Below are 25,319 nucleotides of genomic sequence, written 5' to 3'. Positions count from 1 at the left end.
GCTGGCTCCTTTACCTATTCTCCCCTACCAACCCACATGGCCCCAAACCTGGCATTTTCCAGGACTCTGTCTCGGGTCTCCTCCCTTCTCCATCCAGAAGTCTTCCCCTGGTGATCTTGGCCTCTCTTACTTTAACTGCTAATATTTGCTGTTGACCCAAATCTGCATTTCTTCCCTAGAACATCTCTCTTACTCTCCAGACCCATAGAGCCAATCAGCTGATTTCTAGGCATCTATACTGGGACTTTCCACAGCACCTCAAACTCAACCTTGTTCATTTCTCCTTAAACTTGCTGCTCTTCATGTACATCCTTTCTGGTGAAAAGCTCAGCAGGTTACAGAAAACCTTTATGTCACTTAAGACACTGTGCTCTTTCTCACCTGCCCACACCCAATCTGGCACCAGGTCCTATCACCTCTGCCCTTAAACAGCTCAGACTCATGCCTTCCTCTCTGTCCTTGAGGTCACTGGCCTCATCCTGGCCCTCTGCCTGTAGGCTGTCCCACACCCTAGCGCCACTCCACACCATAGCCAGAGCCATCTTCCTACGATGCAGCCCGAAGTGGAACGTGACCTATGAGGATGAAGTGGCCCCAGCTGACCACTCAGAGCCTCTTCAGCAGCAGCTCCACTGAGACACCAGTGGACTTGGCCTCCCAGGGATAAACTCATCCTATTCACAGAAGCCAGGGCCACTTCATTCAAAGGGAAATAAGACCCACTGAGAGGAGCAGGGCCTAATGGTCCTGTCTCATGAGTAATTTTCCAAAAGAGACACCCTTCCAGCAAGTGTTTAGGGTATTTGACCTGACAGTGGTGAAGATTTGAATTAAAGGATATTGGAGGGCACAATGTGACAGCAGACATTTAGGGGTGGCATCTTTTATATACCAGCTCCCCTACCAGCCAAGGCAAAGGGCTCTCCTCCCATCATGACCCATCTCTCCATATGAGAGCCTAGTGATACCTGACTGGAGCAAACATTCTTAATTTCTGCTTGACAACACTGAGTAGGACAAAGAAACAAGAGTCACCATAACGCTGTGTTCTTAGCTGGGAGCTGAGACAGACAATAACTTACCAAAGAGCCCAGATTTGAGTCTCCTGGTTGGCACATTGCCTTGAGGTCAGGGCTAGGCCTTGACATTAGATTCTGGTTCCTCTCTCTCTCTCTCTCTCTTTAAGATTGTATTTGTTTATGAGAGAGAGAGAGAGAGAGAGAGAGAGAGAGAATGAGTGGGGGCGGGGACAGGGAGAAGTAGACTCCCTGCTGAGCAGGGAGCCCGATGTGGGGCTTGATTCCAGGACCCCAAGATCACGACCTGAGTCGAAGGCAGACGCTTAACTGAGTGAGCCACCCAGACGCCCCTGATTCTGCTCCCCTTTATTCTAAAGGTCACATGGCCCATTTCCAATGACCCCTTCCTGCCTTTGTAGTAGTAATCCTATTATCCCCATCTTGACTGCAAGAAATTCTCTAGTCCTTTGTGTCCCCGTTACTGCTCAGTTGATGGGAGCACTGGGTGTGGAATCTGCTCCCCAACACTCAGGGGTAGGTGCTAAATGTCCTGTTTCTTTATGTTTCTATATCAGGCTCCGTGCCATTGTACCTGGTTGGTAGGAAATTCAATTATGGGCGTGCTTGTGGGGGGTGATCGTCTTCAGGGTTAGGGAAGACTCTGTAGTCTGGGATTGGGGGGTGGTAGTCAGCTAGTCTTCAGGTGACAGCAGTCACCATGATTATGTTCACTTTCTGTGACTCTGAGGCCAGCCTTGCTAGTGGGGTGATGGGAAGAGGGACCTGCCATCAGGGTTGACCCACATCCACTTTCTCCTGTGCCAAAGCCCTGTACCCTCCTTTTTCTGTCACCCCAAAATAGCCCAGATGACCCATGAGACACTGGTTAAAGCAGTTGTTTCTGCGGAGGGAACCTGAGGGACAAAAGGGTAGTGCATTTGTCACTGTATATTCCTTTATGTTTTCTAGATTGTTTATCAAACATTTCGTGTTTGTTCATCAAAATGTTTTCTTTTTTAATAATTAATTATTTATTTATTCAGGAGAGACAGAGACACAGGCAGAGGGAGAAGCAGGCTCCCTGTGGGGAGCCCGACGTGGGACTCGATCCCAGGACCCCAGTATCATGACCTGAGCTGAAGGTAGATGGCCAACCATTGAGCGACACAGTTGCCCCCATCAAAATGGTTTCAAAAAAATTTTTTTTAATTAAAAATATTTGGGCATGGCAGCCCCAGTGGCTCAGCGGTTTAGCGCCACCTTCGGCCCAGGGCATGATCCTGGAGACCCGGGCTCGAGTCCCACATCGGGCTCCTTGCATGGAGCCTGCTTCTCCCTCTGCCTGTCTCTGCCTCTCTCTCTCTCTCTCTCTGTCTCTAATAAATAAATAAAATCTTTTAAAAATATAATAAAAAAATAAATTAAAAATATTTAAAATGCTTTTTTTTTTTCCCACAAAAGCTTCTGCAGACTATGAAAACCAACTCAGCAAAAGAAAAAAACAGTTCCCATTTTCCTTGAGGACACTGAGGGCTTGCTTTGCTGGAACAGGGCATACCCTGCCTTTTGCACCACTTTGGAATGGGCGCCACTGCCCCTACCACTTTAAAGAACAAGGTAAAGGAAAACCCTTTGGGTTTCCATATCAAAATATAGCTGAATTGTCGGGTTCCTGGCTGGCTCAGTTGGTGGAGTGTGTGCCTCTGGATCTCCGGATTGTGAGTTTGAGCCCCACATTGGGTGTAGAAGTTACTTAAAAATCCAATCTTTAAAAACAAGAAAACAGGGATGCCTGGGTTCTGGCTGATAGCTGTTGAGGAGTAGGAGAGTGTGATGAGAAGCAGAACCTGGGGGGAAGGAGGGAATCCAGCTGGAGAGGTGTGGGCAGGCAAGTTTCACTTGCAGCCTGGTAGCAAAGAAAAAGATTCCACTGGAGGATAGAAGAAGAACCCAAGGACTGTCCTTTTCTGTCCATGTTACTTCTTTCTCTTGCCTCCCTCCAGCTCTGTTATTTCCAAAACCCACCCTTCCCCCAACTTGGTTCGCCAACCCTGACCCTGACTGTTTGATTTGGAACAAGAGGACAGAGGCATATGTGGGCCACTTAAAGTCCAGGTTCCAACTTCAGCCCCACCTCCCGAGCTTGGCCTGACCCCTGGCCCCCTCCAGCTCCACCTCCACCCCCATACCACCATCTGCCCCTGGCAGCTTATCTTTTTTTTTTTTTTTTTTCTGGCAGCTTATCTTCAATGTGCCCATCAGGCTTCTTGCCCAGCAGCACTGCTCAGAGACCAGGAAACTCCAGAGACTCAAAGACACATCCTGCACCCAGGTCCCATTGTCTTTTATCTTTCTATTTCCATTTCTTCGTAAGGATTCCGGAGCGTAAGGACAGTACAGGAGATTTAATTATGGCTGTCTTCATTATTTTGTGCCTATGTAGTGTTCTGGTGACAGGCATGGGTGAAGGTGGAAGAGAGAAAGGAGTGGAGAGGGAATGTGAACCCGGCCAGCCCCTCCACTGCCCCGCTGTGTCCCCCAGCGCCCAGCCCTGGACACACCCCGGCCAGAGCCAGCTGTTTGCAGACCTGAGCCGAGAGGAGCTGACAGCTGTGATGAGCTTCCTGACCCAGCAGCTAGGGCCAGGCCTGGTGGATGCAGCCCAGGCCCGCCCCTCGGACAACTGCGTCTTCTCGGTGGAGCTGCACTTGCCCCCCAAGGCTGCAGCCCTGGCCCACCTGGATAGGGGGAGCCCCCCGCCTGCCCGGGAGGCACTGGCCATCGTCTTCTTTGGTGGACAACCCCAGCCCAATGTGAGTGAGCTGGTGGTGGGGCCGCTGCCTCACCCCACCCACCTGCGGGATGTGACAGTGGAGCGTCATGGGGGCCCCCTGCCCTATCACCGACGCCCCGTGCTGATCCGGGAGTACCTGGACATAGACCAGCTGATCTTCGACAGGGAGCTGCCCCAGGCTGCTGGGCTCCTCCACCACTGCTGCTTCTACAAACGCCAAGGACGGAATCTGGTGACGATGAACACGGCCCCCCGAGGTCTGCAGTCAGGGGACAGGGCCACCTGGTTTGGCCTCTACTACAACATCTCAGGGGCTGGGTTTTTCCTGCATCCCGTGGGGTTGGAGTTGCTGGTAGACCACAAGGCTCTGGACCCTGCCCGCTGGACCATCCAGAAGGTGTTCTTTCAAGGCCGCTACTATGACAGTTTGGCCCATCTGGAGGACCAGTTTGAGGCGGGCCTGGTGAATGTGGTGCTGGTCCCAGACAATGGCACAGGTGGGTCCTGGTCCCTCAAGTCCCAGGTGCCTCCGGGTCCAGCTCCTCCTCTGCAGTTCCAACCCCAGGGCCCCCGTTTCAGTGTCCAGGGCAGTCGAGTGAGCTCCTCATTGTGGACTTTCTCCTTTGGCCTTGGAGCTTTCAGTGGCCCCAGGATCTTTGACATCCGCTTCCAGGGAGAACGACTAGCTTATGAGATCAGCCTCCAAGAGGCCTTGGCCATCTATGGTGGAAATTCTCCTTCTGCTCTGCGAAGCCGGTATACAGATGGTGGATTTGGCTTGGGTCACTTCTCTTCAACTCTGACCCGGGGGGTGGACTGCCCCTACCTGGCCACCTATGTGGACTGGCACTTCCTTCTGGAGTCCCACACCCCCAAGACAATACGGGATGCCATTTGTGTGTTTGAACAGAACCAGGGCCTCCCCTTGAGGCGACACCACTCAGATATCCACTCCCACTATTTTGGGGGCCTTGCAGAGACAGTGCTGGTTGTCAGATCTGTGTCAACCATGCTCAATTATGATTATGTGTGGGATATGGTCTTCCACCCCAATGGGGCCATAGAAGTCCGACTCCATGCCACCGGCTACATCAGCTCAACATTCCTCTTTGGTGCTGCCCAAAGTTATGGGAACCAGGTTGGGGAACACACGCTGGGTACCGTCCACACCCACAGTGCCCACTTCAAGGTGGATCTGGATGTAGGAGGTAAGACATCCCTGGGGAAGCAAGGATTCCAGCAGAGGGGGCTGAGGTCTCCATGTCTAGCTTTAAGCATCCTCACTCAAACATTAAAATAGAAGCATATGGGGCAACTAGGCGGCTCAGTCGGTTAAGCATCTGCCTTCGGCTCAGGTCATGATCCCAGGGTCTTGGGATTGAGCCCCACATGGGGCTCCCTGCTCAGTGGGAGTCTGCCTCTCCCTCTCCCTCTGCCTCTTGCCTGTTTGTACTCTTGCATGTGTTTTCTCTCTCTCTCAAATAAATAAATAAAATATTTATATATATATGTACATATATATATATAAAAGCATATGAAGTAAATGTGAAAGTCAGATTCCTTATACTATATGTTGGCAAATCGAACTAAAATAAAAACAAGGGGATCCCTGGGTGGCGCAGCGGTTTGGTGCCTGCCTTTGGCCCAGGGCGCGTTCCTGGAGACCCGGGATCGAATCCCACGTCGGGCTCCCGGTGCATGGAGCCTGCTTCTCCCTCTGCCTGTGTCTCTGCCTCATTCTCTCTCTCTCTCTGTGACTATCACAAATAAATAAAAAATTTTTTAAAAATTTAAAAAAAAATAAAATAAAATAAAAACAAAAACAGGAACAAAAAAAAAGAAAAAGAAAAAGAAAGATTCCTCAGAGATTTTTACCTTTAGCAGATCGATTATTCTTCTATACTTAAAAAAATTCTTCCATATTTTTAAATATGTCATCTGCAATATTTAATAAATTTTAACATTTATTATATTGTATACTATCTATAAATATGAGATACTGATATAAATATTTAGAATTTGTATTACCAATTTGGATCATAATGTATATATATTTTGCTATTTCTGTTTTTTCATGTAACAACGTATCACTCATACAAGCAACAAATAGTTGAGTTTTTTTTTAAGAGACATGGAGTGAGGAGAAGGGAAGAGGGAGAGGGAAAAAGAATCTTCAGCAGGTTCTACAACCAACATGGAGCCTAATGCAGGGCTCAATCTCATGACCTTGTGATCATGATCTGAGCTGAAATCAAGAGTCAGACACCTAACTAACTGGCTACCCAGGCACCCCATGAACACATATTTGTGTCAATCACTGCACTAATGCAATTTAACAAAAGAAACAACATCTTTGCTCTCAAAAAGCTTACATTCTAATGTAGGAGTGGAGAACATGTGGAGTGCCCTGAAAAATGTATATGATAGAAACATTTTTATGATTAACTGCTCTGTACTTCAGTTTACCCAAGTGTAAAAATGATGTAACCATGCATTCTTCATTAAGACTATTTGAGGATTAATGATGAGTATTTTAAAACACTTTCTCTTTAAAAAAAAAAACCAACTAATTTATTTCAGTAATCTCTACATCTCTACACCCAGTATGGGACTCGAATTCACAACTCTGAGATTGTGAGTCACAGGCTCTTTCAACTGAGCCATCCAGTTGCCACATATGCTTTCTCTTTCTCTTTTGAAATATTTTAGAATTAGGAGGGCACCTGGGTGGCTCAGCTGTTCGGCTCAGGGCATGATCCCGTGGTCCTGGGATCGAGTCCTGCATAGAGCTCCCCATGGGGAGCCTGTTTCTCCCTCTGCCTATGTCTCTGCTTCTCTCTGTGTCTCTCATGAATAAATAAAATCTTTTAAAAAATTTTAGACTTAAGAAAATTTGCAAACATTGTCCAGTTCCCATGTACTCTTCACCCAGCTCCCCCTAATGTTAACATCTTACCTAACCCAGCATGGCAATCAAAGCCAGGAGATTAGCATTATTACAGTACTATTAACTAAACAACAGACCTTATTAGGGTTTCATTAGTTCTTTCAATATCTCTCTTTTTCTGTTTCAGGATCTAATCCAAGATCCCACTGTGCATGTAGGTGACTTTTCTCCTTAGTTTCCTCCAATCTATGACAGCTTCTTAGGCTTTTCTTGTCTTTCATGACCTTGACCTAAGGAAGAGATTGGTCATTATTTTGTTTTATTTATTCATGAGAGACACAGAGAGAGAGAGGCAGAGACACAAGGCAGAGAGATAAGCAGGCTCCATGCAGGGAGCCTGATGTGGGACTTGATCCCGGGTCTCCAGGATCTCACCCTGGGCTGAAGGCAGCACTAAACCGCTGAGCCACCCCGGCTGCCCTTGGTCATTATTTTGTACAGTGTTTCTCAAATTGGATTTCTCTGTTATTTTCTCATGTTTAGATCAAGATTGTACTTTTTTTTTGCAAGAATTATTAATGCAAATAATTTAATAGATAATTTAATTAATGTATTAATTTGCTGGCCATTTCAAAATTTTTCCTTATTCTTTACCCATTTATTAACTAGAATTCTCCATAAGGAAAAGTTATCCTCCTTTTACATTTATTTATGTGTGTAGTTATTCATAACTGCATAGATTCATGGATATTTATTTTATTCTAAGGGTTATAACCCAGCAGTATCATTTATTTTGTTCCTTGAACTGTTCCAGTGTTGGCCATTGGAAAATGCTTCTGGTTGGTTCCTGTGTCCTTTTGACATGACTCCATCCTTTTTTGAGTGCTTCTTTACTTTTTGACACCGATATCTGTTCCAGTTTGATCTTGTATTTTCGCTGCTCCAGCCCTGGAATCCAATCACTTCTCCAAGGAGCTCTGGTTCCTTTTTATTGGAGGATACCGTTTAGAAACCAAAACCTGGGTACCAGGAGTGCTCATTATCACTGGATGTCATTGCTTTGAGGCTTGCTCATTGGACTTAGCTAGAAAATATATGTATACATTCTACCTGGCACACACTTCTCTCTTTATCTCCACACCTAAGAGAGGATGTCTCTTCAAACACTTTGAACGGTGCCTGACATGTAGTAGGGAGTGTTAGCCATTGTTGCTGTCATTGTCTATATGAGCCCACTGTGTGGATGCACTAGAAAGAACTCTTGGCCTTTAATTGTCACCTATGAGTAGAAACCCTGAGGTGTGGACGGGGGACAGTGAATCTGCAAAAGGCAACTGAGAGTCTACTTATTTCGTCTCTGCTCTCTTCTGGTCCTTGGAGGTATGAAGAGAGCTTTGGCATGTGTTTACTGTTCTTTGGTTTCAGATCACTTAAGTTGACTGCTACTATGATACCTAGTTAGATACTAATAAAATCATTCAAAACTCCCAGAGTTCAGGGAGCAGACTATGCCTTTGGCCCTGCTCTTAATTCCTTGCCAAGCCTCAAATGATAGGAAACACTCCCAAACTCCAGCAACATTGGGCACAGGCTCTAATTTTCCTTCCCTCTGGCCCTCATGTCTGCTGTCTGTGCGTGGTGGGGCCTCTCTATGTTGCTTTCCTCTGTGTGCTGCTGTGTGGGCCATGCAGACCCAGAGTAAGACCTGGGTCCCCAGCACTACCACCATACTAACCACATTCCCTTGATGACAAACGAGAGCACATTCCTTAAATTCTCAAAGTCTCAGTTGTCCCATCTATACAATGGGGACAAATGTAGTTCCTCCTTCATAAGGCTGTCGTACAAGTAAAGCATCAATGCCCTGCCAGTGGAGAGCTCCTTGAGGAGTAATAAATGTGAGATACAGCTACTATTATTTTCATGATAAGGGTGTTCTGGTGATGCTATAGGGCTTCAGACATGAGACATAGACCCTTTCCTTGGGTCAGAAGGAATCTGACTCTGCACATTGCCTGCTAGGCTGCTCTAACCTTGTAGGCCCTCAAAGGGAGAAGTCAGTGGAGGTCCAGTCACAAGGTATCTGAGATTATTATCAGAGATGACATCAGGCAGAAAGACCTTCTCCAAATCTTTGGATCCAGGATATAGCTTGAGGAGAGGGAAGGGAAGAAGGGGCACAGTCAGTTCTGGGTTTCTCCTTGGCCCCCACTCTGAAGCTGTGAGTGGTGGGCAGGAGACACAGTCCAGAGGGGACAGGGCAGCAGCGTGACCAGCCCTCCCTCCCACCTCCACCCCACCCTGGCAGGACTAGAGAACTGGGTCTGGGCTGAGGACATGACCTATGTCCCCACGGCGGTACCCTGGAGCCCCGAACACCAGATGCAGAAGGCTGCAGGTGACCAGGAAGCTTCTGGAGACTGAGGAGCAGGCCACCTTCCCCCTGGGGGGCACCCCACCCCGTTACGTGTACCTGGCCAGCAACCACAGCAACAAGTGGGGTCATCCACGGGGCTACCGCATCCAGTTGCTCAGCTTTGCAGGGGAGCCGCTGCCCCAGAACAGCTCCCTGGAGAGAGCCTTCAGCTGGGGGAGGTGAGTGACGGGGTGTCAATGGCTGGAGGGGGTGGACTGTAAGAAGGGCCCATGTTGCTGAGAAGCTACCTTGCCCCACCTCCTGTGGGTGTGCAGGCACATACACAATCACACACACACACACACACACACACACACACACACATACACTCCTGTGGCCACAATCTTAGTGTCACTCAAAACGAAGCCTACTGTATGGATGGAGAGATGGAGAGCTCCAAGCTAACTCAAATATAAAAAAATGTTGAAGGTGGAATCTAGGTTGGAGGTACGTGGGTGTTCACAGTGCCATTCTTTCAGCTTTTCTGCATGTTTCCAATGTTTGCAATAAAAGTTGGAGGAAAAAACAAAGAATAAGAGAGGAACACAGATCTGAGGGAATATGCCCTAAAATCCGGGCATTTGACATCATGGAATTGACTCAAGATGGGAATCAGTCTAGACACATGCATCCAGGGTGCGGGCTCGGATCTGGATGGATGTGTGAGGATGACTGTCCTATCTGAGGTCTGAACAATGGGCCGGTTGATGTTGGAGAAACGGGGTATTGAATAAACTCAAGAACCCTATGGGACAGAGAGAGAGAAAGAGAACAAGTGTACAGAGACTGATAAAGAGGCTCGACACCGTGAGACCTTTGTGCTAGTTTCCCCCTGTGCTCCCTCTTCAGGGTGGCCTCGGGCAGTAGGACAGGTTGATGACCTCGGGACCTAATCCACATCTCCCGTAGGTACCAGCTGGCCGTAACGCAGCGGAAGGAAGAAGAGCCCAGCAGCACCAGCATCTACAATTTGAATGACCCTTGGACTCCCACTGTGGATTTCACTGACTTCATCAATAATGAGACCATTGCAGGGCAGGTCAGCTGAGAGGGAGGAGGAGGTGAGGCAAGCAAGGATGAGCTGCCTGGTTCACTCCCAAGCCAGATTCCTTGGGGGTCTTTAGAACCTACTAAGAAAAAAAGCCAAAAATCAAAAACAAAGAAAACTTGTGATTTCACGTTTCTCCTGGGTTGGTGAGCTGAATCCTCACATCCAAGGCTGCTGTAGGAGGCAGGTATATCTTTCACAAAGCCAGGCCTCAGGTCCTCTTTCTTCTCCCTTGCCAGGACTTGGTGGCCTGGGTGACAGCTGGTTTCCTGCACATCCCTCATGCAGAAGATGTTCCCAACACGGTGACTGTGGGCAACGCTGTGGGCTTCTTCCTCCGACCCTACAACTTCTTTGACCAGGACCCCTCCTTCGATTCTGCAGACTCTGTCTATTTCCAGGGGAACCAGGATGCCGGGGCCTGCGAGGTCAACCCCCTGGCTTGCCTTCCTCAGTCTGCTGCCTGTGCCCCAGACCTCCCTGCCTTCTCCCACGGGGGCTTCTCTCACAACTAGGGGGCCCCCCAGAATGGGGAATATGGCCGGCGCCCCGGGGCCAGGGTGTGTGGGGAGGGGAACAGTGGGCCCCGGGCCAGGCGGCCTGGTGCCTTCTTCTACCTTCCACCACAAAGCTCCTCACTTCCCCTTCTCCCCAGGCCCCCTTTCTATCGCCCTCCCTGACACCCTCTCCCTGCTGGGAGCCTCCTGAGCCTGTGATGCCTGGCACTGGGGGAGGGGCAGAGACACCAGTCAGCTTTGTGGTCACTGGATCTGCTGGGTTCCTGTGCCAGAAAGAATGGCCCCCTGAAGCCGGGACTAAAGGCCAAACTTTTCCCAAAAGACTCCTATTTCTTCTAACAGTTTTTTAATCTTACTTTTTTTAAAACAAGATATGATTCACATGCCATTAAATCCATACTGTTAATATGTCAAGTTAGAGGTTTTTAGTGTATTTACAGAGTTGTGCAACCACCACCCATATCCAATTCCAGAGTGTTTTCATCATCTGAAAAAGAAACCCAGACCTGTCAGCACTCACTCTCTTTTCCCTCCAACCCCTTCCTGGCTCTAGGCAACTACTTGTCTTTCTGTCACTATAGATTTGTGTATATTCTGGACATTTTGTATAGGTTCATACGGTGTGTGGTCTTTTGTGATTGGCATCTTACCCCCAGCACCACGTTTCTGAGGCGCATCTGTGTCTTAGCAGGTGTGGGTACTTCGTCCTTTGCGGCTGAGCACTGTTCCACTGCACAGAGAGACCACATATTGTTCACCCATTCTTCCACGGATGGCCATTCGGGTTGTTTCCTTTTGTAGACAATGCTGCTGTGAACATTCATGTACAAGCTCTTACGTGGACATATGTTTTCGTTTCTCTTCGGTCCACACACCTGAGCATGGAACTGCTGGGTCATAGGGTCATTCTATGCTTAACCTTTTGAAGAACTGTACACTGTTTTCCAAAATGATGGGATCATTACTTTTCCTTTCTTCTTTTATTGTGCTAAAACATACATTACATAAAATGTACAATTTGATCTTATTTATTTATTTATTTATTTAACATTTATTTTTACATACATTTATTTATTCATTTATCCATTCATTCAAGATTTTATTTCTTCATTTGAGGGAGAATAAGAAAGAGCACGAGGCAGGGGGAGGTGGAGGCAGAGGCAGAGAGAGAAGAAGGCCCTTGCTGAGCAGGGACCCCCATGTGGGACTCCATCCCAGGACCCTGAGATCATGAGCTGAGCCGAAGGCAGGTGCCCAACCAACTGAGCCTCCCAGGCACCCCCAATTTGATCATTTTTAGATGTGCAATTCAGTGTCATTAAGTACATTCAGAAGCTTTCTGGGGCCTGCCCAGTTCCTCCTCTGCCCTTGGGTCTAGAATTTGAAGACAAGGCTTCTGTAGACCAGCTGCTCTTTCGAGTACCAGGGCAGGGTCCTCACTAGGCCTGTGTCCCTCTTATTCTAGCACTTTCATCATCCTCCCTTTGTTCCTCTTCCTTTCCCTTCCCCTCCTCTTGCTAATTCAGCTTCTACTCCCTGGCATTTCTTTTATTTTACTACCTGAATAAAAATATTCCTCCTGTCATCTTGTCACCTGTCTATACTGCCAAATAATCTTCTTCTGAGTTCCTGCCATGGACGTAGACCATGTGGCAATTGCTTTTGAGAAGGAGTAGGATGGTCAAGTGACAGTAGCAGTTCAGGGGGTTTTGTGGGTGGAATGTTCCCAGGGCCTTGAGTGACAGTGGCCCCCATTGCTGTGCAGCAGCCAGTATAGGTGACAAGAATGCCACCAAAGAGAGGAATCAGAAAGCATCCGGAGCGTGGTCCCCAGGCCAGGAGCTGTCTGATCAGGGTGGGCATGCCAATGAGCCAGGGGTGTCCCGGTAGGGACCAGCCTGGTCTGATCAGGCAATAGTCCCCAGGGGCTCCCAACCCCACTGGTCTTCCTGGGGTGTGGACTTCTTATTTATGGATGGGCATAAATAAGAACTGGAATGTTTTCCAGAAAAGAGTGTGGGGGCAGGAGTACGGTAGGGAGGAGGTAAGGCTCACAGACTTCCAGATCAGAGAAACCCATGGGGTAGAGGGTGTCCACATCTCTGCTTCTACAGCTTACCTACTTCTGTCAGTCTCTTTTCTAAGAAATGGGGTTGTGGGGTCAGGAAGAGAGGGGATTCCCTCCCCAGGAGGAAGTCCAGGACACCGACCCAGTCCTAGGCAAGGGCAGGCTGTGGCAAAAGGGTAAATAAGGGCACAGAGATTTGGGTCCAGCTCAGCTTATGACCAGAGAGAAATAGCAAACCAGGAGCTCAGACACCATGGAAATCTTGTGCTTCCCTCAAGAACCGCCTACACCCCCAGGCTCAACCAGGTGAGCCAGAAGGAACTAAGTTCTGACAAATGGACCTCCATACAAAGGCTAAAAGCCATGGCAGCCATGTTCTGGATTCAAGAATAGCAATGATATGGTGAAAAGCGTTCAGCTGGAGAAGGGGTTAAGGCAGAGCTGCTTAAGACAGTTGCTGATGCTTCATTTTGTTTCTAGGCTCAGTGATTTAGTGTTTCTTTATCCTCTCAGCCCAGATAAATATCCTCTTTTGACTTTCTTGTGTTTTCCTGTGTGAAAAAATTTAAACCGCAATGGGTATAGACGCTATCCTCTTGCTTCCCCACCCCTGCACCCCCCACCCCCAGACCCCCACCCCCCACCCCCGTCACCAAGCAAATGCTAAGGAGGAGCCAAGGATGCTTCTCCCGGCTGTTCCAGCTCTGCTTCTCCACATGCAAGGATAGGGGGAGGGGACCTGTGCCACCAGGCTGAGGTCTGAGTGAGGGTCTCTGCTACTGTGGCCACCTGCCAACCAATGAGTGCTGTGATGGGGCTCCCCACTGGGGTCAGAGGGAACAATTTGAGACACTCTAAAGAAGTATGTGCACAGGAACTCTCAGGAAAAGCCCCAATACAGCCTTGTTGGTAGGCCTTACTGGGGACACACTCTTCCCAGCCACAAGAAAAAGAGCATCCAGACCCTGAGGAATGTAGCCCAGAGAGATCTAAAGGGTCAGAGCAGCAAAGTTGTAGGGGGAACCTGGTGAGTGGGAAAGAATGTGGGCCCTTCTAGGGACTGTTGGACCTACAGATCCCACTGAAAGAACCTCACCCACCACACACACACATACACACACACTATCCACATGAGCAGGCCTCCTAGTAGCACCTGCTTTCTAGCATTCTAGCATTCTAGCACTTGGCCCATGGCTGATGGTCATCCATGTTTGCTCCACTCAGGATCTGCAGCTTCTGTAGAATTCTTCTTCTTCCTCCCCATATCTGGATTCTGTGAAGGGAAATTGATTATAAGGCTTTTATCCATGGTATGTTTCTCATACTCCTTGACCTATGTCTATGGGCCAAAATATGATGGGTGGGGGCCTCCCCCTTTCTTAAGGATCCTCAAAGACAGTGAGGCTTTAGCCTTTCCTGCTTCCTCCATTGAAATGGAGCCAGGATGGTGGAGACTACCATAGATGAGCTAATTTCCATCTGTTGCCTCACATCAACCTTGAGAAGCAGATATTATTATTCCCATTTTACAGATGAGAAAACTAAGAATCAGAAGGATTAGGTATCTTGCCCCCAAGTCATCTGGCTAGTAAGCATGGGGCTGGGATTGAACCTAGGTCTTTGTGCAGTTATATCTGACTGTTTTCTCCTATGCCACTGCTCTTCTTCACTGCCTAGCAGGCCTGGTGAAAGAATTCAACAAGGCAATGCTTGAGAGGCATCATTGAACTTGGCACCTGACCCATGGTAAGTGACCCTCTAAGAGCAAAATCAACACTCAATGGACCAAAGCAGAAATATGCACAGTTGCCTTAAAGCAAAAGCTCTCAACCTTGACTGTGTATTAAATCATTGGTGGAACTTGTAAAACTCTACATACCCAGGCTGTACCTCAGACCAATAAAATCAGGACCTCTGGGGGTGAGGCTCAGATATTAGCAGCTTTTAAATCCCGCCCACACCCTCCCCCCTGGTAATTCTAACATGCATCCAAGGTTGAGAAAACCCTGGGACTGTAGTTCAGTTTCAAGACTGCCAGAGGAGGCTTGAGACAGAAATATATACAGAGAATGTGTCTTAGATATATAATGTATTCATCAGAAGGCACAGAAAAGGAGCATTACAGAGTCTGTCCTGGCAGGACAATCTGAGCATGTCTAGAACAGAGGACCTGGCCTAAGGCTGGGTATATCCAGCCCTGGAAGTACATTAGCCACTTGGAGGATGGAGGCACAAGAAACTGTCAAACCTATCTCATGAGCAACTGCTGATTCTGACTCACAGCTCCTTGGGCCAGCTTCCCACCTTGGTCATGGGAAGAAAATGGGCAAATCAATTATATCTCTTGTGTAAATGAACTAATTGGTAGTCTGATAAAAATTGGCTTTTGCTTTGACAGCCACTGTAAATGAAGATTAGCCTGCAGGTGTTACTTTCATAAATTTAGATCTTACCTGAAAGATGATCCCCCTTGGTGATCTGATGAATCTGTTTTCTGATTTAGGTCCTTCCCTTGCACTATGGCAAATTCACCAAGGAATCGTCATGGAGTGACTTGGAGACATTAGCCAGACTCTCATGCCACAACCCACCCAGCCTTGCCTGGACTTCATATCTAACTTCTAGAGCAGAAACTCACTGTAAGCAAATCCCTACCCTCCTTCCCTTCTTCCCCTACAGTTTTTCCTTGGCCAACTGATCCTTATAAATCTTCAGAACTCCTTGGGGTCGCCTGGGTGGCTCAGTCACTAAGTGTCTGACTCGATTTTGGCTCAGGTCGTGATCTCAGGGTCATGAGACTGAGCCCCACGTCGGGCTCTGCACTAGGTGTGGAGTGTGCTTAAGATTCTCCCTCTCCCTCTCCCTCTGTCCCTCCACCCTCACTTGCAAGCACCTGCTCTCTCTCTCTCCATCCCTCTCTAAAAAAATAAATGTGTAAACAAATCTTCAGAGCTCCTTACTCCCTGCCAGACATATGAGGTCATTCACAAACTGGTTTTAGCACTCCTGCCATCCTGATGTCCAGCACTGCCCCAACCACATATCCTTCCCCAGTCCATTCCTATCCACTCACACTTCTACCCATGCACACCCCCCACTTCCTTCCTCTGGTTCCTCCCTCTTCCCCCTTCCTCCCTTCTTCCTTCACTTATTCAGCCTCTAAAATCCAACTCAAGTAACACCTCCTGAGCAAATCTAGTTGCTTTGTTCTCCCTGTTTCCTTGGTACTTTGGACAGAACCCTACAAAAGAGGTTCACCTACTGAATTCTAGTTCATTATCTGTGCAGATCCTCCCTTCACTTCCCACCCAAGAGACTGAGCCCATGTCCTGTTGGCCTCACTGTCCTGGTGCCTAGGATGGTGTCATGCCCATTAGGGGTGCTTAAATATATCTTTGTTGAAATCTGAACAATAACTCTTGTTATATCCAAGTAATTCTCTGTCTTGTAAAAAGCTATTTCATATCCAATTTTTCCTTTTTGACTACCTCAAAAGGGATGATATAAGAAAGCCCAAAGATTCCAAGTGAAAAATCAGCCTGACTATACAGGTTAAGTCAGGACATGGGGCCAAAGGGTGACACTGACACGCCAAGCCTGAGCATTCCCTCTCCAGATGAGACTGGCATCGCTGGAACCAACAATTCAGCAAAGGTCACAGGAAGGGGAGAGATGGGATGGAAGGATTTCTGAGAAGGTGGACACTGGCAGATCTCTAAATCTGTACCCCATGCTGGGCTTTTCCTGAAATAGATGGGAGAAGCCCAGAGCCTGGGATAGATCCAAGGAAGCATGGGGTGAGAGAGTTACAGGGAGAGGCTGAGCATTGGACCCCCAAATGCTGTGGAATTTGGCATGCATGTGGGAAAGGGTGTTTGTGAGGCAGCAACTCATTGAGTTCATGTTTTCCTCATTCTGCAACATGGTGTAGTGTTCATAGTCTGACTTCTAGAGCCATATTGCTGGCCTTTGGATCTGGCAAATGTCACACTTTGGGCAATGTATTTAATTTCTCTGCACCTCACTTTCCACACCTGTAAGATAGGGACAGTAATAAAATCCACCTTGGAATTTTTACGATGATTAAATGAGTTAATCCATGTAATTCTCCAAAACCAGTTCTTGACATATAGTAAATGCTCAATGAATACAAGACAGTATTTAATAGTTTATTAACCAGGATCTGCAGGGCATTTCTGTTACTGCGTAACAAACCACCTTGAAGCTTAATGACTTAAAAATGACATAAAAATGACTTCAAGTCATTGAAGCTTAATGACTTAATGACATAAAACAAACCATTTTATTTTCTCATTATTCCCTGGGTCAACTACCTGGGCTGGGCTCAGAGGGGAAGTTCTTCTGCTGGAGTCACCCAGGATTACTCACATAGCCGCAGATATCTGGCAGATGGACTGGACCTGGATGGTCTCAGATGGTGTCACTCACATGTCTGGTGGCTGGGGCTGGCTGTCAGGTCACATGTTACAGCAAAGAGTCTCAGCAGATCAGCCTTGACTTCTTTCCTTTGTGGCCCAGGTTTCCAACTGCAGCCCAAAAAGGACAAGCTCTAGTGAGTGAATGCTTTCCAAGCCTCTATTTGCATCACATTTCCTAATGTCCCATGGGCCAAAGCACAAGATCAAGCTCAGATTCAAAGGATAGAGATGTAAACTTCACATCTTGATAGGAAGACTGGCAAAGTCAAAATGCAAGAGGGCATGTGTCAGTGATGGAAAGAACCATCACAGCCATCTACACATGCTACTATGCTGACATTAGATATACAAGCAGAGCTCAGTTCTGAAGGCTGGAAGGGATGCTTTCGTGGCCCTTGGAGCTCAGGTTAGCAGGAAAAGAGTTGAGACATATGTAAAACAACTGCAATGCAAGGTTTGAACATATAAGTGCCCCAAGATAGAAACAGTTAAGTGCTAGGGAAACTCAAGTCAGTGTGATCCTTTCCAGCTGAGAAGGGGTGAGCATTAGTGGGTTGGGAAGGCTTTATTAGCTTTCCCTTGAATGTGGTTAGAATCTGGACACATGGGGATGGGAAAAATTGCATTCCGGTGGAGGGAAGAGCAAATCTAGGAAAACCAAGGTGCATCTGGGAAATCCAAACCCAACTGCTATACAACTAGAGTTGGGTCCATAAAGGAGAGATTGGAAACATGAGGCTAGAAAAATAACCTGGGGTCTGATTGTGAGCAAGCTTGAATTTGAACTTCATTCTGAAGGCAATGAGGAGCCACTGAATATTTTTCAGGTGACAAGCGAGAAGAACTGTATTTTAAGAAGGCTCTTTTGCGAGTAGTCGATCAGGTGGCTTGGGCTGGGAACAAGAAGTAGAGTAAGAGATCATTAGGTAAGGGAGTGACTAGCAGGTCTAGGCAGAGAGACTGACAGACAGGGAGCAGTCAGAGTAGAATATATATGGTCAGAGCCCAATGTCGTGGCATCAAGGATGACTCAAAAGTTGCCAGGTTCAGTGCCCAGAGGATGGCAGAAGAAGACATGTGTATACAGAACAAGAAAATCTGGAGGAGGAACAGGTCTGGAAGGAACTCATGAATTTGGGACTGTATGGGACATCCAGGTGTTGTCCAAGCAGAGTCCAGCATCATGCCAGGGGAGGAAGAAGAAGAGAAAGGAAAGGAGAACTTGCTGGAGCAACACTGGACACAAAGAGAGTGAACATTTCAAGGCAGCTGTCAGAAGTGTCAGATGTGGCCAAAAGATCAAGGAAGGAGAAGGAGGAGAAAAGGCCAACCAGCAGATTTGACAGTGAGCAGGTCACAGTGACTTCCCAGTAGAGCAGAGGAGACTGAGCTTGCATGGGGTTGAGGAGGGAGCAACAGGCTTCCTGGCTTTCTGGAATTCAAGGCTGGAGAGATCCCCTGGACGTATTTGACCTCAGGACCACCCTCCTTCCACCTCAAATCTACGAAAGTGAAAGAAATCTTTAAAATCCTAAAAATAAAACAAATACCGTCTTTCCCTTTCATCCTAGAGGAGGGAGGGACGCAAGACTCTCCCTGCCTTTCTCTGTCTCCTGCCTGCTGGCCAGAGATCCGGACCTGTCAGGACTCGTGTCCAGGGAGACAGGCGTTGGCGGGACAGCCGGCTGTTTACTTCCTAGCAGAGCCCTGCTGTGTTTTCATAGCTCAGAATAGTTCCTTGGCCCTCTGCAGGCCTGGGGGGCGGGGAGACCTCACTGTTTGTTTTCAGGACAATTCCAGGCCTCACCTCTTCCTCTTTCTCTGCATTGTGGTCCTCATTTGGGAATTCTCAGAGGGGGTAAGGTGCGGGCTAAGAGGGTCCAAGACTACTGATTTCCTAATTATCTCCCCCCAGCCGGGCTCCGGAAGAGGGAAGGAGTAATAACCGGCTGTGCAACACGGTGTTTGGGTTGGGAAGAAAATACTACGGCCATTAAGGAAAGAGTTGATTAAAAGACTGCAGGGCAGAGCTGGGGGAGAGAATGATGCGGGGCGCCGAAGAGGGGGAGGGGACGGCCCCCTCCTCCAGTGTAGATCCAGGCTGGCTGCCAGCCTCTATGTGTGTGTGTGGGGGTGCCTCCCCTCCACTGAACACCCTCGAGAGCTGTCTGGACTCCTGGCGCCCCGCAGGCCTCGGAGTGCTGCCTGTGGCAGTGCTGGTGTCTAGAAGGTGCCCAGAGGTGGGAGGAAGAAGTGGCTTCACTGAATATGCCTTTGAACTCTGAATTTTTAAAAACTATATGACTGTGTTGCTTTTTTTTTTTTTTTTTTAATAATCTCTACACCCAGTGGAAAGCTCAAACTCACCTCCTGGAGATCAAGAGTCTCCCCCTCCACCAATGGAGCCAGACAGGTGCCCCATGACTATATTACTTTCGAAAATATTTTAGTTGGGGCTCCAGGGTGGTTGAGCAGTTGAGCACCTGCCTTGGGCTCAGGTTATGATCCCAGGGGTCCTGGGATGGAGTCCTGCATCAGGCTCCCCATGGGGAGCCTGCTTCTCCCTCTGCCTATGTCTCTGCCTCTCTCTGTGTCTCTCATGCATAAATAAATAAAATCTTAAAAGATATGTTTTAGTTAAAAAGATATTAATCCATTTGTCTTTTCCTTCTAGCAATAATGAGTCATTGACTTCTGTTAAGTCATTAAAAATCAGGCACCACTTCACTAGAGCTACTTTCAAGGGAGCCCCAGAGACTCAGGTATGTTAACCCAGAATGCAGGGTGATAGTCACCAAGTCTTATTTAACTGTTGACAAAAGTAAAACCCAGACGACTGTAGAGACTCAGCCAAGGTCACATAGCTCTTTAATCTTCCTTTGCAACCTTTTATTTTCCTTTTAAATTCTAGTGATAGTAGTGGAAGAGAGACCATCTCCTGGGCTGCCCCCACCCCGACCCTGCTGGAGGCCCAACAGTGTTTCTGAGAATCTGCTAAGGAAAACCAAAAGTCTCCTTCTGCCCCACACTCACCTCTACCCAGCAGTCCCCAGCTCACTCCACCTCCCAGCAGGCTGAGCTCTGGCTGCATAGGACTTCGTTTCCCTCTTCCCTCCCCTTCTTCTTTCCTCTGTCCCAATTCTTTCAAAGAATTTCAAAGAATCCGTGAGAAGAAGCAAGGAGGGATGGCAGGTTGGGGCTGGATCCTTAGCTTGAGTCACATTTCCTGTCTGTCCTCAGACAGCCCATCTTTGCCTCTGAGGTATAAACCAGAATAAAGGGGAAAATGAGCTTTCTGCAAATTGTTCTGACCACTATTAGAGACTTTGTTCCCTTGCCTCTGCCTTTGCAGTGCACCATCAACGAAGTTTAACTCCGGGCAGGAAGGATCTAATTAGGGGCAAGAATATGTCCCAAGGGCCTGCATGATTTGGCACTGCCAAAGGGTCAATGAAGAGTGGAAAAATTGTCTACCATCTGGCGGTGAGGGGGCTGCTTGACCATTTGTGGAAACAGGATGTTCTCTGGAGGGAACAAGAGCTTCTCTGGGGAGGATGGTTAAGGAAGATGCGGGAAGGCAAAGGATGGTCTGTCTATGCCTCCAGAAGGTTCTCAAGATTGATCTGATGTTGGTAGAAGGCAGACCCTGGGGTGGCAGGAGGAAGGCAGTGAGTGGGGAGTTAACTGTTTACGATGAAGCAAATGCCCTCCAGTATTTTTCTGTGGACAAAATGTCCAGCCCATCCTGAGACATGGACCATGCTCCCCCCACCTGGTCAATAGATGCACAGTCCAAGGTCCCAAAGCTGAACTTTCTCACCATGCCAGAGATAAGTCAGCCATTTTCACCCACTAACAATGATTAACCCACCTCTCCCTCCACCTGCTTTTCCCAACATATTTTCGTAAAGTTTGAACTGGGTCACTCACTGAAAAAGGTGACAAGAGTCAGTCTGCCCAGTGTCTACTGTCTACCCCTAAACACCTTACCCCCACTGGTCACTTGGTAGGAAAAAAAAAAAAAGAAAACAAAGACATTTTATTAATTTTTTAAAAGATTTTATTTATTTATTTATTTGACGGAGAGAGAGCACAAGCAGGGGGAGCAGGAGGCAGAGGCAGAGGGAGAAGCAGACTCCATGCCAAGCAGGGACCCCAATGAGGGGGCTCGATCCCAGGACCCTGGGATCCTGACCTGAGCCAAAGGCAGATGCTTAACTGACTGAGCCACCCAGGTGCCCCCAAAACAAAGACATTTTTTTAAAATAAAACTGTATCTTATGCAGTTTGAGCTGTCATCCTTCAGAGAAGTCTACCCTGCTCAAAGCCCTGGATGGAAGCTGGGTTTCACAGCTCTGCTACCGTGTGCGGACAGGACCCTCTCTAGTGATGACAGCTGAGTTAGGCAAAGGCAGTTCCTTCCTCAACAGAACCCAGAGCCCCCACCAGAATAGAGGACTTGGATGCAGATGAAGTCCGTATTTCTTTTTGGTAAGAAATTTTTGGCTCCCTTTCCTCTTTACTTTCCTGTCGGCAAATAAACTTGTTCGAGTGAGTGAGTCAATCTTGTTCTTGGAGAAGAAGGTGCCAGGACACTGGAACCAGCCGTGCTTATTTAAAAACAGACCAGACTGTACTTTCTGGCCTCTTTCCTTCGTGTTCTTCCCAAACCAAGATCCCTAAGCTTTTGAGTTTCTGTTTGTGGAGAAAGTGCCTGAGGAGTGCCCAGCTAGTGTACCTGTCAAAAAAGGGGGGGCCTCTATAATTTTCCATCGTCATTGCTTCCCAGATTCAGCTGGTCATTTTCCAGAGGGCGTTAGTAAGTCTTGAGTCATCTCTACTGAGGACAAAATAAGAACTCATTTATATTTGTACACATGGATTCAGCTTTAATTTAAGGATCCTCCAGTTGACGTAGCTGTTAAACGCCTGGCCTCTCTGCCCCACTTATATTGTCGAGGTCCCTGAGAACACGGATTTAACTTTGAATCCTCAGAGAGCCAGGTGAGGCGCTTGGCTCAGGCAATGTTTGTTGAGTTAAACTAGAGAACTTCTTGAAAAGAAAGATGACAGGAGTTAGGGGAAATGATGGAGCCCTGCCTCTAGAAGACAGGTCTCTAAGTGAGTGGATCCTCACCCAAATCTCTAGCAACTCACATACTCTGTCCACAGTATTCACCTCAAATATCCTCAAATCTTTTGAGAAATCTGATAACTCTACAATTTCTCTTCAGTCAGCTTTCTACCAGGCTCAGGTATCTTTAGGGCCTCATTCTTTCTGCACATGATAAAAATTTACTGGAGGTGGCAGGAAGGAGCTGGAAAGTGGAAGGTAAGAACTAGCAAATGGTCTCATGATGTACACAATTGCTCTGACCAAGAGGGTCCCCCTTCCTGGAGGGCAACCTGCCAGAAGGCTGCCAGTATGCCCAGAATGGGTTATCAACTCCATCATGACTCGTTATCAGCACAAGCATTCTCTCTGTGGTTCTTCCAGAAGATAGGGCTCTCGACTGGCTCCCCATCTGTTGAGCACATGATAGAACCCTACCCGACTCAGAGGCTCTGGCTCCTAGCAGCCCCATGGAGACCCAGACAGTGGCCTTTGAATACTTTGTCAGGGGATATGCCCAATTCACCCTTGACTCACCTCAGACCATAAAAACTCCAGTCCCCAGAGATCACCCCAATAGTTAATACTTTCGAGGAAAGCTTATCTGAGTAGAAGGAAGGGATCATCTTTTCTGATGGGGTTTACTGCCTGAGGCCTCGCAGTCCTGACAATGCAGAACACCCCCATCCACAACCCTGCTAAGTATGTGCCTCACCTGCAGCACCCTCACAGCCTCCGCCACCTCCATTACCTGCTCTCTAGGCTAGAGGTACCCGTATAGGGTTGCTTGGACCAGCAGAGCCAATGTGGTCAAGGGCAGTTGGAGTCTGTTTGAGCTGGGTGGGAGCCCAGGGGAGGTGGGGTGAGACTCCAGATCATACCTCCTGGATGACGTTGTAATCATTTCCAGCATGGAATGTTGTCAACCTTTGCTACCTGCTCGTTAGTTCTGAGTTTCTTTTCTTTGTCCCCGATCCACCCCTTACAGGGCAATATGGACTTAACCCATGGGAAATCCAAGCAGGTTTTATTTTTTTTAATTTTTATTTATTTATGATAGTCACACACACAGAGAGAGAGAGGCAGAGACATAGGCAGAGGGAGAAACAGGCTCCATGCACCGGGAGCCCGACGTGGAATTCGATCCCGGGTCTCCAGGATCGCGCCCTGGGCCAAAGGCAGGCGCTAAACCGCTGCGCCACCCAGGGAACCCTCCAAGCAGGTTTTAAAAAAACTTTATTCCCACTAGCTCTAATCTTTGAAAATGTCAATCCATTACCTGAGTCAGCCCCCTGCTCCCTTCAGAGCTCTAGGTGACCCAACTGTGTGAGGTTTGTCTCTGCACTGACACAGGACGATTTTTGCTTGTGCAGCATTGTTTCTCATAACTTGGTATGTTACTTTTATTTATTCCTTGTCTATATCTGTGCCTATAATTAAATTGTATTGACTTCCTGATGAATATATATATATATATATATATATATACATATATATATATATATCTCCAAGTACAAATGAAAGAAAGCTCAAAATATAGAAGCTCCTCAGGGAGATGCAAATTAAAGCCATAATAAAATACTACCTTACAGTGGCATCTGTCTGGCCCAGTTAAAGGAGTGTGTGAACCTTGATCTCAGAGTCGTGAGTTCGAGCCCAACACTGGGTGTAGAGATTACTTAATAAATAAATATTTTTAAAAATATACATCCCAGGATGCCTGGGTGGCTCAGCAGTTGAGCGTCTGCCTTTGACTCAGGGCGTGATACTGGAGTTCTGGGATCGAGTCCCACATCAGGCTTCCTGTATGGAGCCTGCTTCTCCCTCTGCTTATGTCTCTGCCTCTCTCTCTCTGTGTCTCTCATGAATAAATAAATAAAATCTTTTTAAATATATATATATATATATATATATATATATATATATATATCACCTTACAGCTGTCAGAATGGCTAAAGTCAAAACGACAAGAAATAACAAATGTTGGCAAGCATGTGGTGAAGAAGGAACTCTCAAGCACTGTTGGTGAGAATGTAAATTAGTGCAGCCACCGTGGAAAACATTATGAAGCTTCCTCAAAAATTTAAAAATAGAAACACCATACCACCCAGTAATTCCACTACTGGACATTTGCCCAAATGAAACAAAAACAGTAGTTCAAAAAGATATATTCATTCTTATGTTTATTGCAGCATTATTTACAATAGCTAAGATATGGAAGCAAACCAACTATCTAACAATAGATAAATGAATAAGAAGATATACACACACACACAGACACATAGAGGAATATTACTCAGCCACAAAGAAGGATGAGATCTTGTCATTTGTCACAACACAGATGGACCTAGAGGGTACTATGCTAAGTGAAATAAGACAGAAAAAGACAAATATCATATGGTTTCACTTATATGTAGGGTCTAAAAAGCAAAACAAATGAGTAAACAAACACAAAAAGCAGACTCAAACCTACTATGTGGAGAACAAATTGATACTTGCCCAAGAGGAGGAGCAGTGAGAGGATGGGGAAAATGGGTGAAGGGGAATGAGAGATACAGGCTTCCAGACCTCATGGAATGAGTAAGTCACTGGAATGAAAGGTACAGCACAGGGAATACAGTCAATGGTATTGTAACAGTGTTGTACAGTGACAGGTGGTAGCTATACTGTGGTGAACGAAGCATAATGCACAGAGATGTTGAATAACTATGTTGTACACCTGAAACTAATGTTAGATTAGTTTCATTATGTAACATCAGTTTCAGCTACATTCTAATACACTTTAAAATAATACAGTAGTCCTTTCCAGAGTCCCCAGTCACCAATTTGCTCGTGTTTTTATTTAGAACCCCATATTCATTACATTGTTTTTGCATGAACACACATTCATTCTACTGCTTAAACTTATGTGTTAAAACCCCAAAGGTCCTAACTTGGAGGACATTGCATGAATTAATCAGTGCATTCAAAGATGATTACTTCCTGGCCCTAAGATATATAGAATCAACACTAGGAAG

At 47.1% G+C, this 25,319-nt stretch overlaps 2 protein-coding genes and 1 long non-coding RNA gene across 4 annotated transcripts; 2 read left to right on the top strand and 1 right to left on the bottom strand.

Annotated features, from left to right (window-relative positions):
* The first annotated feature begins 3,478 nt into the window (after nucleotides 1–3,478).
* Nucleotides 3,479–7,624, top strand: LOC119876586 (membrane primary amine oxidase-like). The gene is made up of 2 exons (XM_038546018.1): nucleotides 3,479–5,021; nucleotides 7,620–7,624. The coding sequence occupies exons 1-2, from the start codon at nucleotides 3,479–3,481 to the stop codon at nucleotides 7,622–7,624; spliced, it is 1,548 nt and encodes a 515-aa protein (XP_038401946.1).
* Nucleotides 4,883–11,709, top strand: AOC3 (amine oxidase copper containing 3). The gene is made up of 4 exons (XM_038547229.1): nucleotides 4,883–5,021; nucleotides 9,009–9,295; nucleotides 10,026–10,155; nucleotides 10,404–11,709. Exons 2-4 carry the CDS (start codon nucleotides 9,045–9,047, stop codon nucleotides 10,677–10,679), a joined length of 657 nt encoding a protein of 218 aa, XP_038403157.1. The 5' UTR covers nucleotides 4,883–5,021; nucleotides 9,009–9,044; the 3' UTR covers nucleotides 10,680–11,709.
* LOC102154826 lies at nucleotides 11,705–20,575 on the bottom strand. Of its 2 annotated transcripts, XR_005364371.1 has the most exons (4): nucleotides 20,223–20,572; nucleotides 17,140–17,297; nucleotides 13,904–14,023; nucleotides 11,705–13,301 (listed from the first exon to the last, which is right to left on the bottom strand). It is a non-coding gene; the product is annotated as an uncharacterized LOC102154826 (long non-coding RNA). The 2 variants fall into 2 exon arrangements; XR_005364372.1 differs by lacking the exon at nucleotides 11,705–13,301 and having other exon boundaries at nucleotides 13,402–14,023; nucleotides 17,085–17,297; nucleotides 20,223–20,575.
* Between the last annotated feature and the right edge of the window lie 4,744 nt (nucleotides 20,576–25,319).

Source organism: Canis lupus, chromosome 9, assembly GCF_011100685.1.
Source record: "Canis lupus familiaris isolate Mischka breed German Shepherd chromosome 9, alternate assembly UU_Cfam_GSD_1.0, whole genome shotgun sequence".
Taxonomy (NCBI): Eukaryota; Metazoa; Chordata; class Mammalia; order Carnivora; family Canidae; genus Canis; species Canis lupus.
This window is presented reverse-complemented; position numbering and strand designations above follow the sequence as displayed.

Coding starts and splice junctions, on each gene's coding strand:
- LOC119876586 (XM_038546018.1), top strand. CDS start 3,479: ATGGGTGAAGGTGGAAGAGAGAAAGGAGTGGAGAGGGAATGTGAACCC.
- AOC3 (XM_038547229.1), top strand. CDS start 9,045: ATGTCCCCACGGCGGTACCCTGGAGCCCCGAACACCAGATGCAGAAGG. Junction 9,296..10,025: donor AGAGCCTTCAGCTGGGGGAG/GTGAGTGACGGG, acceptor CATCTCCCGTAG/GTACCAGCTGGCCGTAACGC. Junction 10,156..10,403: donor ATGAGACCATTGCAGGGCAG/GTCAGCTGAGAG, acceptor CTCCCTTGCCAG/GACTTGGTGGCCTGGGTGAC.